The 13,239-nt window shown below is 41.5% G+C and overlaps 1 protein-coding gene across 3 annotated transcripts in view; it reads right to left on the bottom strand.

Annotated features, from left to right (window-relative positions):
• RORA (RAR related orphan receptor A) overlaps positions 1-13,239 on the bottom strand; it is a 375,086-nt gene that overhangs the window by 27,798 nt on the left and 334,049 nt on the right. For all 3 annotated transcript variants that reach the window (XM_065641813.1, XM_065641815.1, XM_065641814.1), the window contains one exon: positions 1,669-1,754. In XM_065641813.1, the coding sequence (XP_065497885.1) occupies positions 1,669-1,754 (86 nt within the window). The remainder of the gene's footprint in view (positions 1-1,668; positions 1,755-13,239) is intronic.

Genomic DNA, 13,239 nt, shown 5'->3' with positions numbered 1-13,239 from the left:
TGACTGTGAGCACGGTGCACTCTGTTGCTCCCTCCTGCATGCAGCTGTCCTGCTGCTTTGGTAGGGGCTTTTCTCAGGCAGGACTTCTGAGAAGGCGAAGCCAAAGACCTGCAGGAAGATGAAGCAGAAGATAATAGGGCTGGTGACTTTCCTTTCCTTTCCTTTGGCAGCCTGTTCCTGTTCTGCAACAAGCCATGCTGACAAAGGCCTGTTTTCTGCACAGCCGCTAGTGTTATCCTAACGTCAGTCTGTTGACAACGATGTTGGTCACGGATCTTGAGGCACTCTCTGCTCGGGTATACTGGTCTCAGACCATCGAAGGATTACAGACCTTGAGCTCTTTGACAAGACAGTCTACAGCAGAATTCTCACTGCAAATGTCTGCCACTTCACACAGCTGAAGTTTGATAAATGCTGCTCAACCACATAAAGCTGAAAAAAGTAACCACTTTATTATCAATGCATTTTGAGTGCATTTCTTGCCTTTTCCAAAGCAACAGCACTTAAAAAGGGCAGAAGGTGCTGTCCCTTATAAACATTCTTAGATTTTTTTTTTTCCCCTTCTTTCTTACCCATAGTTCCATGAGACTGAGAGAATGTGTTAATGAAAACACAAAAATCTTCCTTGGAAAAACACAAAAGAAATCTCCTTAACGCGAAAGCAAGGAAGTTACTTTTTGAAGATGCGTGGTAGTTTCAAGCATGGCAGGAGAGCAGACTAAAAATTGTCATAAATTCTTCACACCTGAAGTGTGGATTAACGGTGGAAAACCTATCAGCAAGAGATTGCAACAGGCACCTACATGAAGACAACAACAAGTCAGGGCACAGCTGAGCACACCGTGTCATCCCGAGCTAGCGCTGTAATTCTGCACCAGTGATAGAAGGGGTGATGAGCTTCACAGTGCTCTGGCCTAGCGTTAGCATTGTCTGATTTAATTCTTGGTTGTGAGACACAAACTACACAAAATATAAATGCTTCCAATGTAAGCCTTGTTTACTAGAGTTATTGAAGGTACAAATCTAGGACAAAATCCAAAGCCTAAACCTTACACAGCAATAGTTGCATTGCAAGGAACAGCCACTGCTTGCAGGACAACCCGAGCGTGCTGAACACCGGTAGCACGTGCTATTTGTGCAACTTCATCTTCCACACCAAGCAGAATAGATTTGTAACTGTAGTAGATTACAAAAGAAAACTGAGAAGTTGGAGAGCTCTCAGGTATTTCGACACAGCTTCTTACCAATGTACAAAGCAAAAATGGAGAGGGAGAGTCAAGAAAGCCACAAACTCCCTCTCAAGTGAATACACAGAACGGATTCCTCGTGGTGTGTTACAAGTGGATCATCTTTCTGTACCTCTTCTGCTCATTCACAGACAGAGCGCTTAGCACACACAGCACAACTGCATCACTTTTGAAGTCTGTCCTGAAATCTAGGGAGATGGGGTAGAGGGGTATGTGTGTGCATGCGCGTGTGTCACAAAAATGCCCTATTTAAAACCCAAATAAAACGACTGCTTCAGAATCCCCATCTGATTTCATATTCTTTGAAATGGAAGCCACCGATCCAACTTTGGCACAATGCTTGCTCTTTAAAAAAGGAAGGAAAATAATCACTATCAAAAGGATAAATGCTGCTTTAAGACTTAATATTTGAGAAGCTTACCTTGCAGCCTTCACATGTAATGACACCATAATGGATTCCTGATGATTTGTCTCCACAGATCTTGCATGGAATAATTTCAATTTGAGCTGCAACAGAAGCACGCAACCAGTTAATTACATTTTCTTTTAAACACCTTATAAAAGCATTCCCTGATCAGCATTTGTACAGTGAAAACTAATAACCTGCTAAACATTATACTGCATTAACTATTCATTGCTGAACTGCACGGGTCCCCTAGAGCTTTGGACTAAATTATGGCTGCTCGTTATATAATAGCTTTTGGGTTATTAAAATGGGTCATTTGAGAAGGTGTTTAAGAACCCACAAGAAGGCTAGAATCAGCATTTCAAAGCCAAAAAGAATAGGAGAGTTCACATTTTGGCCAAAGAGCTAATACAACACCAGGAAGGTTTCTTCCAATCTTATTCCTGTGAGGCCATAAAAGGTAATTTTCAAGTTTGCCCTGCCTGACAATGAACGCAACCCCTTTAGCAGAGGGGCCACCATCGTGCCATCCAGTTCACATGACGGGCCCATCCGAAAGAGAAGCGACAAGGTAAATGGCTACTGTGTTTTACACGAGAAATCCAAAATCCACGTATCTGAATTCAAAGCGAATTATCAGTACACATTTGTGCTTTAGCTACCACAGAACAAACAAAGGAGGAAAATACAGCAGCATTGCAGTCAGCTTACAAAAAACAAAGGAGTCTGTGCAGCCTAGAAGATACATGATACAAAAGCCCCAATTTTTTAAATTGAATTTCATACATATAAAACATACCTACTGCATTCAGTTTAGTGTGTGACAAAACTCTCTGCATCTATCTCTAGATCACAGCACCTTCCCACCCAAATGCATGGATTTAAGAAGGGACTTCTTAAGATGCTCAGGAAAAGCTCTTTGGCTGCTTGTGGAGTATGTGGTGCAGTCATTTTGCGAGCAAGTCTCTTTGCACAGGACCGTGCTCAGGCAGTGCTCGACAGTATCAAAGACCAGCAGTCCACATTCTACATACGCTTGCATGTGCTCACACACACACAGATCGTACGCATTAGGTAGGTAACCAAAAAATCCCAAGAAAGCACTTTCTCTGCCACAGTGGTGCTAGGATCAGGCTACGTCACTTTTGCTGAACAGGCTGAGTCCAAACAGGAGCGCAAACACAACTCCTGCTGTGTCCAGCTGTGATGTCCTAACAAGCAGAAGCGCCCTTCATCTCCTGCGAGGAACCCAAATCCATTCACAAGATGCCCTGTTGATTCAGAGACTTTTTATTTCATCCAGTTTATGGCTATCCAGACTGTGACAACACATAAAACCACATCTAATACTGTCTTATAAAGCATTAGCTTAACTTCAGCTGTACGCTTAACACTATTTTCAAGTAGTCATGTCCACTCTTACAAACATTGCATTTTACATGCTGTTAAATCCCTAACCGAATACTTGTTTTTAAACGGGAATCACCCTCCAGTGCTACTGTGTGCTCCGTTTCACTGCAGCCCGACATCAGGGCTCAGGATCTGCCCAAAACCATAAGGTAACTCTTACAGAAACTAGAAGACCAGAAGACTTTCAGCACAGCACTCACTGTGCTAAAATACTCCTCCTTCAAAATATTTTCTGCAGATGACATCAAACGCACTGACGGGAGCAGCTGAGTAGTACCCAGATAGTTCCCATTTGCTCCCCGGAACCCGACAGCAGCCCCTGCGCTCTGCTGGGGAAAGCAGCACCAGCAGCCGCGGGATCACGCTGCTGTTCCCAACTGCTCCGTGTCAGCAGCTTTCAAAGTATTTTCATACCGCAGGACACCACTTGCATTTGCTGCCATCATAGGGATCTTTGCATTCTTGACCTTTAATCCCCCACCTTCCCTGCAGCAACAAAACAATAGCCTGAAATTAAAATATCTGTTTAGGACACTTAAGGAAGGAAATACCTCTTCCCTGCCGTCCTCCAAAAACTGTTTTAATTTCACTTTGCTCTCAGCTAACACACTAAACACAATAGAGCAGGAAGTGAACTAATAAAGGGGAAAAATAAAGTGTATGCTGTCTTATTCATGTGTTACATCATTACTATTATGAACAACACTGGGAGCAGAGGCGTGGCATACCCCAATTGATACCAACAAATTGAACACCAGACTGAAATTCACAGAAACTCAAAATTTTTATAACGTGCATTTGAAATTCAGTGAGCAACCTCGTGGGCAAATTCCAGAAGAGATCCACCATTTCCCAGGTGTGCCTTTTCAATACACGATTATTTTTCTGCTCTGCTACAGTGAATCAGCAGCCTTTTCCAACTCCTTTGACAGGGTAGCGACGAGGCTTAGCTCAACAGCTACATGGCAATGTATTTTTTACATTTCACTTCTATATACATAATTACTGCCTTATTTTGAATAGGTATGATATAAATGGATCTTGTTTATCTACAATCTCCAGTACATTAGTTAAATCACCCACGAAGCCTGTCAATGCAATCCCTATTTCTTAAGCAAAAGGAGATTTGCAGAGCGTTTCTGAAGGAATGTACCGTGCCTTCAAAGTGATGGCCTACAGCTAGGTTACTAATAGTCTAAAAGGTGCCATAATTAGTCCCAAATGCATCTTCCAGAGGGCTTTTCTGTCAGAAGAGAATCTCCACAGACTCACAGGCTCTAGCTGTGCCAGCATTTGCCAGCCACTGTGTGTACGAGCAGTGGCACCAAATTGGGTATAATTTTAGAATTCCAGACTTCCTCAAATTTCCCACATCTTCAAGGTACTTATTTCCAATTAAACATGCAGCATTTAAAACCTCAATTTATCATTTCGCTCTGAGATACAGGATAGTGGGATGAAACTCAGAAACATAAATTGCTGGGGACTGCCACAACCAATTGTATTACAAATTAATGCATGGAAAGACATCAGATCAATTACTGCTGCACGTGGTTGCCTTTGCAAATCAACTCACTGAAACGGAATCTCTGTCACAAGTTCATACACTTTCCACATAGCATGAAAGGCCCTAGATACTTTAAACTTACTAAATGCAAATTGTCTGTGCCAAGATTATGCTTCTTTCTTATAAGGGTGAAAATATTTTCCCCACTTTTAACTTTGACATGCAAATATGTACTTGCTAAAACCTTGTTCTTATGCAAACAAGGCAGGTGGGAAATACTTTTGCATGTCAAGAATATGTTCCAACTTGGTTTCTCACATTCGCAGAGTTACTTTAAGCTTCCTACTGTGCTCACATTAATTGTACCTGTTCTGTGCTTACATATATTTATATCGTGTATTTTCCAAGTTACATAAAATGCTCTAATTCATGCTTTAGAGTAGAATTAGCCTAAATTACAGTTTACAACTCTGTCTCCTGGGGTGGTGCTCAGGTTGATTCTGGTTCATGCATGAGCAAATTATTTCTTAAATACGAATTGCAGAAAAAAAAAAAAAAACTCTTGCGGTTGCTTAGAAACCACCACAGATACCCAGGTGACAGATGTAGTTTGTACTCCCAGATTAAAGGCCTGAGAATCTTTCACACCCTGAAATAACAGCGCTCCAGAATCCTCCCAAGGATGTCCTGTGCCCAAGGCAGCAATGAATAGCAATAAAAGCCCAAACAAACCACCGAGAGCGACAAATGCGGGCTCAGGCACAGCATCAAACAAGCTGCTACAGAAATGGCTCCTGAGAGGCAGAGCTGACCATTAAGGGCTGGAAGTCGTAATCCTTACAGACTGGTGTCAAGCACAAGGCCAACTCATCTCCATAGGAAAGGGCATCTGACACCCACCAAGATCTCTCAGTATGTGTGACTATAACACGTAGCTATTCCTGTCCCTGGAATGTCTGGTAATCTTCCTTCTGCTGTAACATCACACGATCTTCATTTTACAGCAGGAAAACTGAATGCAGATCCTTGATTTGCTCAAAATTAGGCAGAACAGGAACTTGAGCCCAAGTATTGCAGGGAAAAAAAGCCCGTGCTTTTCCTCTGAACATTTCTTCTTCCTCCATCCCCCATGTCTTCGCTTGGCAATGGGCTGCAGTAGCTCTGGCGTGCTTACATTACACGATTGCCTCTGCCTAATTCCTAGTGAACATGCCTACCAGACAACCAGAGAGAGCACCAAATGACATCTTTTGTTGGCATCTGGATCAGAAGAATATGCCTTATTCCCTCCTAGCCTGGGATTTACTTCTTTCCCCAAATCTGGAACAGTTTCAGTGGGCTCGTCTGCCTCTTTCAAGCTCCCTCCCGCAACCAACCCCTCTAGACAGCCTCTCCCTCTTCATTAATTCTCACATCTTGGAATGCTGCTTTATTCCTTGTCTGGTTTGAGCAGTAGAGGAGGAAAGAAATCTAATTTTGTATTTGTAAGGAAATGCTCTGTACCATATCATCATAATCTTTAGTTTCTTCTTCCTTTCTGACTCCTTGGGTAGACTGCAATCAGGACAGGAGCCCGTAGAAGCAAGTAAAGCACAGGGCATCTTTCTCCCCAGTTCTGCCATTTAAGTAGAAACACATTGACCCTCAAAACACAGTCCACTCCGAAGAAAACATTTTTCAAAAGAAAAAATTATTTTCCAAAGACGGAAGTTTTTTTCCTCCCCATTAGTGTGTCTGAATAAAATGTTTGTTTCTAGGGAATTAATTGTCTTAGGGTAGAAAAAGGATTTTCCCATTCCTCCTCCTGTTTTCACATTGTTAATTTCAAATAGCACATTCCCACAGATCATGTTATTTTTTTTCCAATTTGCAACAGGTATGAAATCTCAGACTTCGTATCCTGGGAAGGGCGCTTCAATGAAAGCAAAAATGGGTCCCCATTCCTGCCTTTTAGGTGAGATTCGCCTAGCTGGCCTGAGCTACACTGAAAGCTGGGTAATTACCTGAAGTTAATTGTCTGTAGAGTGATAAGGAAGTGAAGAAGGCAGAGAGAGAAAAAGGGAGGGAGAAAGAGAAAGTGAGAAGGAAAAAGGGAGAAGGGGCATGATTCACCTCATTCAAGACAGGCGAGATGAAGCCCTGAGTGGAGATGCCTCCTTCGCTCACCAGAGAAAGAATTTAATGATACCTTAATCGCAAGACTAACTTTTAAGAGGTCAAAGTCAGATGGATCCTACTGCTTCTTACTCTTTCTGAATTTTAAAAAGAGCGTTTTCTGGGAGGGAAAACCTGCGTAGGAAGTGCTCCCTTTCCCTCCCGTGGTACGTAGGGGCCCAAACGCCTGTGTACACTGGCACCTTTGAGATAAAGAGCGTTTCTATGGAGTTCTGATCACGGCTCTCACACTTCCACTCTCTAAGTGGCAATATCGAGAAATTCCAGGTATACACACTCCTTTTTTACTCAGTAAAGATGGACTTAAGCACACACTGGTTAGTCTGCCAGACCAGCCTCTATTTCGTGAAACCTCTGTGGCCACTGAGCATCCTCCTCTGACCCAATGGCTTTCTGGGGAACGCACCCTCCCCAAAATGCCAGCTGAAGGGAGGGCTCTCCTCAGGCTACGTGCGGGTACGTACAGAGGCCAGGACTGCAGCTGGGGTCTCCTGGGTCTCGGGGTACTGCAACAAAGGCTTAAATTCCTTTCCCTGAATGTGGCTGGCCTGTCCCTCATTTCACAGGGTATGTGCAATTGTGTAGCTAATTCCAAAGGGTTTTGAAATAAATGTGATACATATACAAATTGGGCTAACCTGCTTCTAAAGGGATGCAGTTTGTGCCAGACATCGCTGCTTGTGCTGCTTGTACGTATATTGATTAAATTAGGAGGCATACATATTCACTGACATACTCATACATATTCATTGACTCAAACAAGGGTACTGCATGTAATGCGGTATTTAAAGCAACATAATATCTGATCACAAACTGAATTAACAAGGAATGATTTTACTATATAATATTCTAATCTTCCTGCATTTTCAGCTTCATTACCTAAATAATTTGTTCTGTCATGTACCCTAAGCAATTTGAGCTGGCTGCAAATTACTTGCCTCCGAGCACCTGCAGCTTACAAATGCTGCAATTCTACTAAACTGAAAGCCAGTGGCAGCACAGCTCTGCCCACTCCACTAATACACTACGTGAAGTGACCATCTGTCCACTCATACGTATTAAAAATACTTAAGCCTTGTGTACTTCCAAAGATGATGGCCGGTTGGTAGGTGTCTAAGGCATTTTTAGAACACACAGTAAGTGTTTTGATCAAGAGCTGATGGAATGTACCTGCCTGCTCCCTGTGTGAAAGGTTTGCTTACTCTGTAATACATACAATCTCCACCATAGCAGCGTTCTGGCCGCGAGCAGGCCCTCTGGACATTGCCACGATATAGCCAGTAACAAGCAGCTCCTGAGAAGCACTAACAAAGCCTAGGATCCTAGAGGTTTTTCCTCTCATGGTTGGATTTTCCAGGGTCCAGTAAGGTCGAAATTCCAGCAGATGCCCTCCGAGCACATGGGACATTCCTCGCATCTCCCTGTCTTTTACCGGTTCCCCTGCCTACGGTTGGACTCCAGTGGTGCAGTGTCCCTCAGTGTAGTATTGCTTGGGTATCTTTCTGGGTATGTTTTTCAATTTTCAGGAAATGTGTAGGAACACATCTTTTGGACTACTGATGCTCTCAAGCTTGGCTGAAATGGGTTTGGAAACAAGGAGGATCAGGGTGATGGGCAGAAAACCAGACAAACACAAACAACCTCTCCAAGCCTTCTTTCCTTAGGAAATCACACTAGTAATAAACTAAAATAAAATAAATACTGAGGTTATGCTGGTACAAATCCTTTGAAGTCTGTGGGTGTGATGGGTGGAGCAGAAACGAACATGGCCACCAAAGTATTAATTAAAAATACAGTACGAGCAACACCTCAAACACACATGGCAGAAATGCCGCAATGCCAAGACTGGATCTTTGGGCCTGAGCACAGCTGGATCCCCTTAGTAGGTCACCAGATACCGCGCACCACTCCATAATGCTGAAAACGGTCCACTTCAGAGTATTAAAGGAGATGCATGACAAATAGTAGGGAATAACCTGAGAACTTTTGGGGCTTGCAAGTCTGACTTTTATGAATAAACCTAAATTCTTTCAACCTCTGTTACTGATTTGGACACGTCAAAGGGAACAGCACGCTAAGAGCTCATATTCTCTTGCCAGGATTACTGACATTTATGTTTGTCTTACTTTAAGCCAAGAAATTTTACTTACACAAATTTTAATTAAAAGAACTAAAGCTTTGCTATTACATGAAGCACTGGCTTCAACGAAGACACTTGAACACCTAATGAAAGAAGGCTGTATGGAAAATGCTTTGGATTCTCTAATAGGCAAAACTATTTCTGTGAAGTTGTTGTGGTGAGATCTCTGTATATTTTTGATGTTATATTCAAATAGAAAAACGCTGAAAAACCTTAATAGACCATCACAATATTCTTAATTCTTATAAAAAAAAATTAAAACAAAAAGAAACCCCCACATAAACAATCTAATTAAAACAAAAAGAAATCCCTACATAAACAATCTAGGACTCCTGCAAGTGTTTAGGAGCTCAAATAAGCTAAAAAACAGATTTAGGGTTTTCAGAGGAACTCGGAGAGAGGATGTTTGCTCCCTCTCAGTCATGTGTGCAACACTAAGTGATTTTTATTTTCCTTCTGTGTAACAGTCTTGCATCTCTCCACTGCCTTGGCTTTATACATCTAAAAATATTCTTTTTTGACCCAGCAATGCAACTTGGTATCTCAACATCTGTATCACCAAGCAACTGAAGACAAATTTTGCCTTGTAATTTTGAGGAAAAAAGACCAACGATGTAGTTTGCAGCTGAAGACTAAATGACGATTTGATTTCCCTTGTTGAAGGAGTCACAGGTAGAGACAACTCTAGCTTGGGACTCTGGCCACATTATGAAACCATACCACAGACCAAACAATAACATCAAACCACTGAACTACAAGCCTAGGCTTAAAATAATCAGGACTGCCGTATTCAGATGTGTTCAGTTGTCCAGGAGTACAGAAAAGCAGTTCTTTGGAGACTTGATCTCTCGTTACTTCCCAGGGCATACAACTAACGTCTTCCCAGTTTGTGAAGATCAGGGAATTGCGAAAGCTTCAGCTTTGTTACTGCTTTCATTAACTTAAACACAAATAATGAAGATGGATGAAATACAGACCAAGAGATGTACGCAGTGGCGAGATAGAGAATAACGATACTAACTCTTTTGAGGAGAAGACAAAGGCAAGAAAAACCACAGCACCAACTCTGGACACAAATTCCACCTTTAGATAGTGGAGAAGATTCACTCCCTAGACACAACACACAGGCACAGTGACAAGACACAGTAACCAAATTAGTGGCAAAGAACAAGAACGGGGAGAGAACGAAGGGAAAAGTGTAGCTGTGCAACGTCCTACGCATTTCAAAACCAAAGCAACTGAAGGCTATTTTGATCATTTCAATATGGTCAGAAGAGACTTCCAGATTTCATTAAATGCCAGTTTTGTCCCATAATATTTTGACTCCTCACTTTCTTTCGTGATGGCTCAGGTGCTTAGGAATAAACATTCAACCATTTCATTTCCCTCTTCTTCTCTGCCTGAAAATTAACAGTAGCTATACCAGTTACGATGAACACAGTTTGGAGTATGATTACTTTGCAGACTAGGCTAAACATAATTCTTATTAAATGAAGCAATTCAGAAAAACAGTTTTTCACAAGAAAACACACAGACTCTGCAATCATGTGACTCTCTTTAACAAAATATAATACAGTTTTAATCAAAGTCCTGAACTGCATGTCAAGAAATAGATACTATAATCCTCATTCTAGTGCTGATTTGCTGTGTGAATGGGGATGCTAATTGGCGTCTCATTTTTTCTATCTACCTAATCCGGATAATCGTTCTTTATCTCTACCTCTATCTACAGCTATCTTAGGTGACTGGTACTTACTGCCAAAGCTTGGGCCTTGGTTTTATGACCCAAGAAACCAGTGAGCAGAGCTGCAGACAAACAAATCTGCAGCGTTCTGCATTGCATAGATAAAAGTGGCCACAAAACTAAATAATATTACTGCTAGTTGTCTGAATTTTATTATTTTCCGGTTTTAAATTTTTTAAAAAAAGCTTACAGGTTTAATTACCCAACACTGCTCTTGACCAAATTACACAAAATACAAGTTTCAGAAGCAACAGAGGTGTGAGCTATTACCACAGTAGCTGCCAGCACTGATTTCTTCTACTCTGATTCACTACTGCACTTACTCGGAAAGCAGCCAGCTAATGCTCATGTCAATCTATGCTGCGTGTTTTTACAGGATTCTGGAGTTCACTTAGGTTTTGCCATCCCTAATTTCTTCCTACAGATAACCACTAACCCTTGAGCATTTGTGAAGAGGAACATCTGCAGCAGGGGCATAAGCACAGTTCTACTATGATACGATCTATACCCTGCTGCTGTGCTGCTAGAATAAACCAAGGCATACTGTCTGACAAATAAAAAAACAAACAAAAAAACCCCACAGAAGTGAGCTGGTACGCCAAGACGCGCACACTCTAAGGCAGGGAAGGTGCCCTTATACACTCAATCACACTGAGGCTTCTTGTAGTCTTTGCGACTTATTTTTCTCTTACATCGGAAAAAGGAAATCTACACCGATTTCTCCTTCCTGGTGTCCATATGTTGGTTTGTCATTTTGCAGTATTAATGGAGAAGAAAACAGAAAGTGAAATTTGCAGGAGAACATACATCAGAGTAGATTCATTTGCTGGAGCTAGCTGGACAATAAGAAATGCATTCTCTTCCCTCCCAGCAAAAAGAGACCTGTACTGAAAAGCTTAACTGTATCTGTACTTCTGTCCAATATCCCCATTCTCTGGAAGAAACTACTGAAAACTTGATTTTAATAAAGAAATTCTTCTAATAGTGTAGCATTTAGGAGTGAAAATCTAAATTACCTCTGACATCTGCTCCACAGATTAATGCAGGGTGTCCCCATTTTATATGAAATTTCCTACTCTGAAGTGTTGGACATAGCCTTCTAAAGACTGGAATTTGTTAATTCCAACTGCCCTCCCACCTTCTTTTCACTAATTAAATGTCCTGGCTTAAAGGAACATCTCAACATTTCTGTTTATTCGCTTGCAGTAGGAAAACAAAGAACTTGCCAACCACCCATCAATTTTAAGCACTACTTCAGCAAGCCAGCTAGAAGAATCACAGCACAATCACCTTTACTTGAATTATTTTTCATAGGTTGCATACAGTCTTAAATGATCGACACTGTGAAGGCAATCATTTTAGTCTCTGTTACAATGCATATAGCTACTGTATGCTGGATTATGAGAGTAACTTAGTTGCCAGCTAAATTACACCAGCGTTCCTTAAGGAAGGACCATTCACTAGCTTTTACAACAGTGGTAAAAGGCTACTTAGTCTTAGACTTCCTCTTATACAATATGAAACCTCAGTCATTCGATTTTGTTAACAATCTACACACATTTGCGTTATCCATTTGCAAAATTACCTCTCGGTTCAATTGTCTCATTAGGCTATCTACTAGTACAAATCAAATGACATCTACGGTTATTAGGTTAAAAAAAACCAAAAACAAAACCAAAAACAAACAACCCCCCCCCCCAAAACTGAGAAAGCTGAGCATTTGCAACATAGCGTCAAAATTATTAATGATTTCAACTAAATTCATTAACAAGGTGACAGGCTCCTGAAGCGCTAAAGGGCCATTAGGACAGTGAGACCACAGCACCAGCTGACTGTGGAGAACGCTGCAATTTCATTCCTTCGACTCATATGCGCACAGCTTTCAGATCAAGCATTGGTAATTCCTGATACTACTGCTTCAAAAGCTGTCTGTGATTAGTGACCCATCACCGCCACATGTTCTCTATCCCAATGCACACGCTTTCCTTTACACTTGCTATTTGGCCAAGTGAAGTTCCACTCTAATAGTTCCCTAGAGACAGCAACAATCAGTTAGGAAAAAGAAATATGGAACGAATGTAAAAGAGGTAACAAAGCAGGGGGAACCCAGTAAAGGACGTGTCCCTTCAAACTACGTGTTTGTTGTGATTCAGCCTTGTCCTGACATTTTGCCAGGATGCAGACATTTTATTAAGGGTTTGGCCTCTGCAGAAATTGCAGGATGTATCACTGTGTGTATTGAGAAACGAGAGTTTGCGCGATTAAGTCGAAGCCAGGCAAACCCAGCTGGTGCAGAAGCCACTTCCTTACCAGAGAGCTGCACCTTGACGAAAAAACACTCAAAACCTGAACGTACTTCTAGGAGAAAAAGTTGCAGAAAAAAAAGGTATTTTGCCCAGACTCCATCCTTCTGAAGTGACTACCTGTGCATTTTTAAGATACTTTCTTTTTATTTTGGCTGTACACAAATTTGACGTCATTAAAAAGGATTCCTTTGATGCTGTATGCCAAGTGGAATCATTAGTTTCTCACAAAGGTGCACTCTAAACGTCTAGTTTAAATTTTCATTTTCAGATGATTCATCTAAGAGATGAACAATAACAACCAAAA

This window comes from Caloenas nicobarica, chromosome 10 (assembly GCF_036013445.1).
Source record: "Caloenas nicobarica isolate bCalNic1 chromosome 10, bCalNic1.hap1, whole genome shotgun sequence".
Classification (NCBI taxonomy): Eukaryota; Metazoa; Chordata; class Aves; order Columbiformes; family Columbidae; genus Caloenas; species Caloenas nicobarica.
Note: the sequence above shows the minus strand (reverse complement) of the source record. Positions and strands in the feature narration are given on the sequence as shown.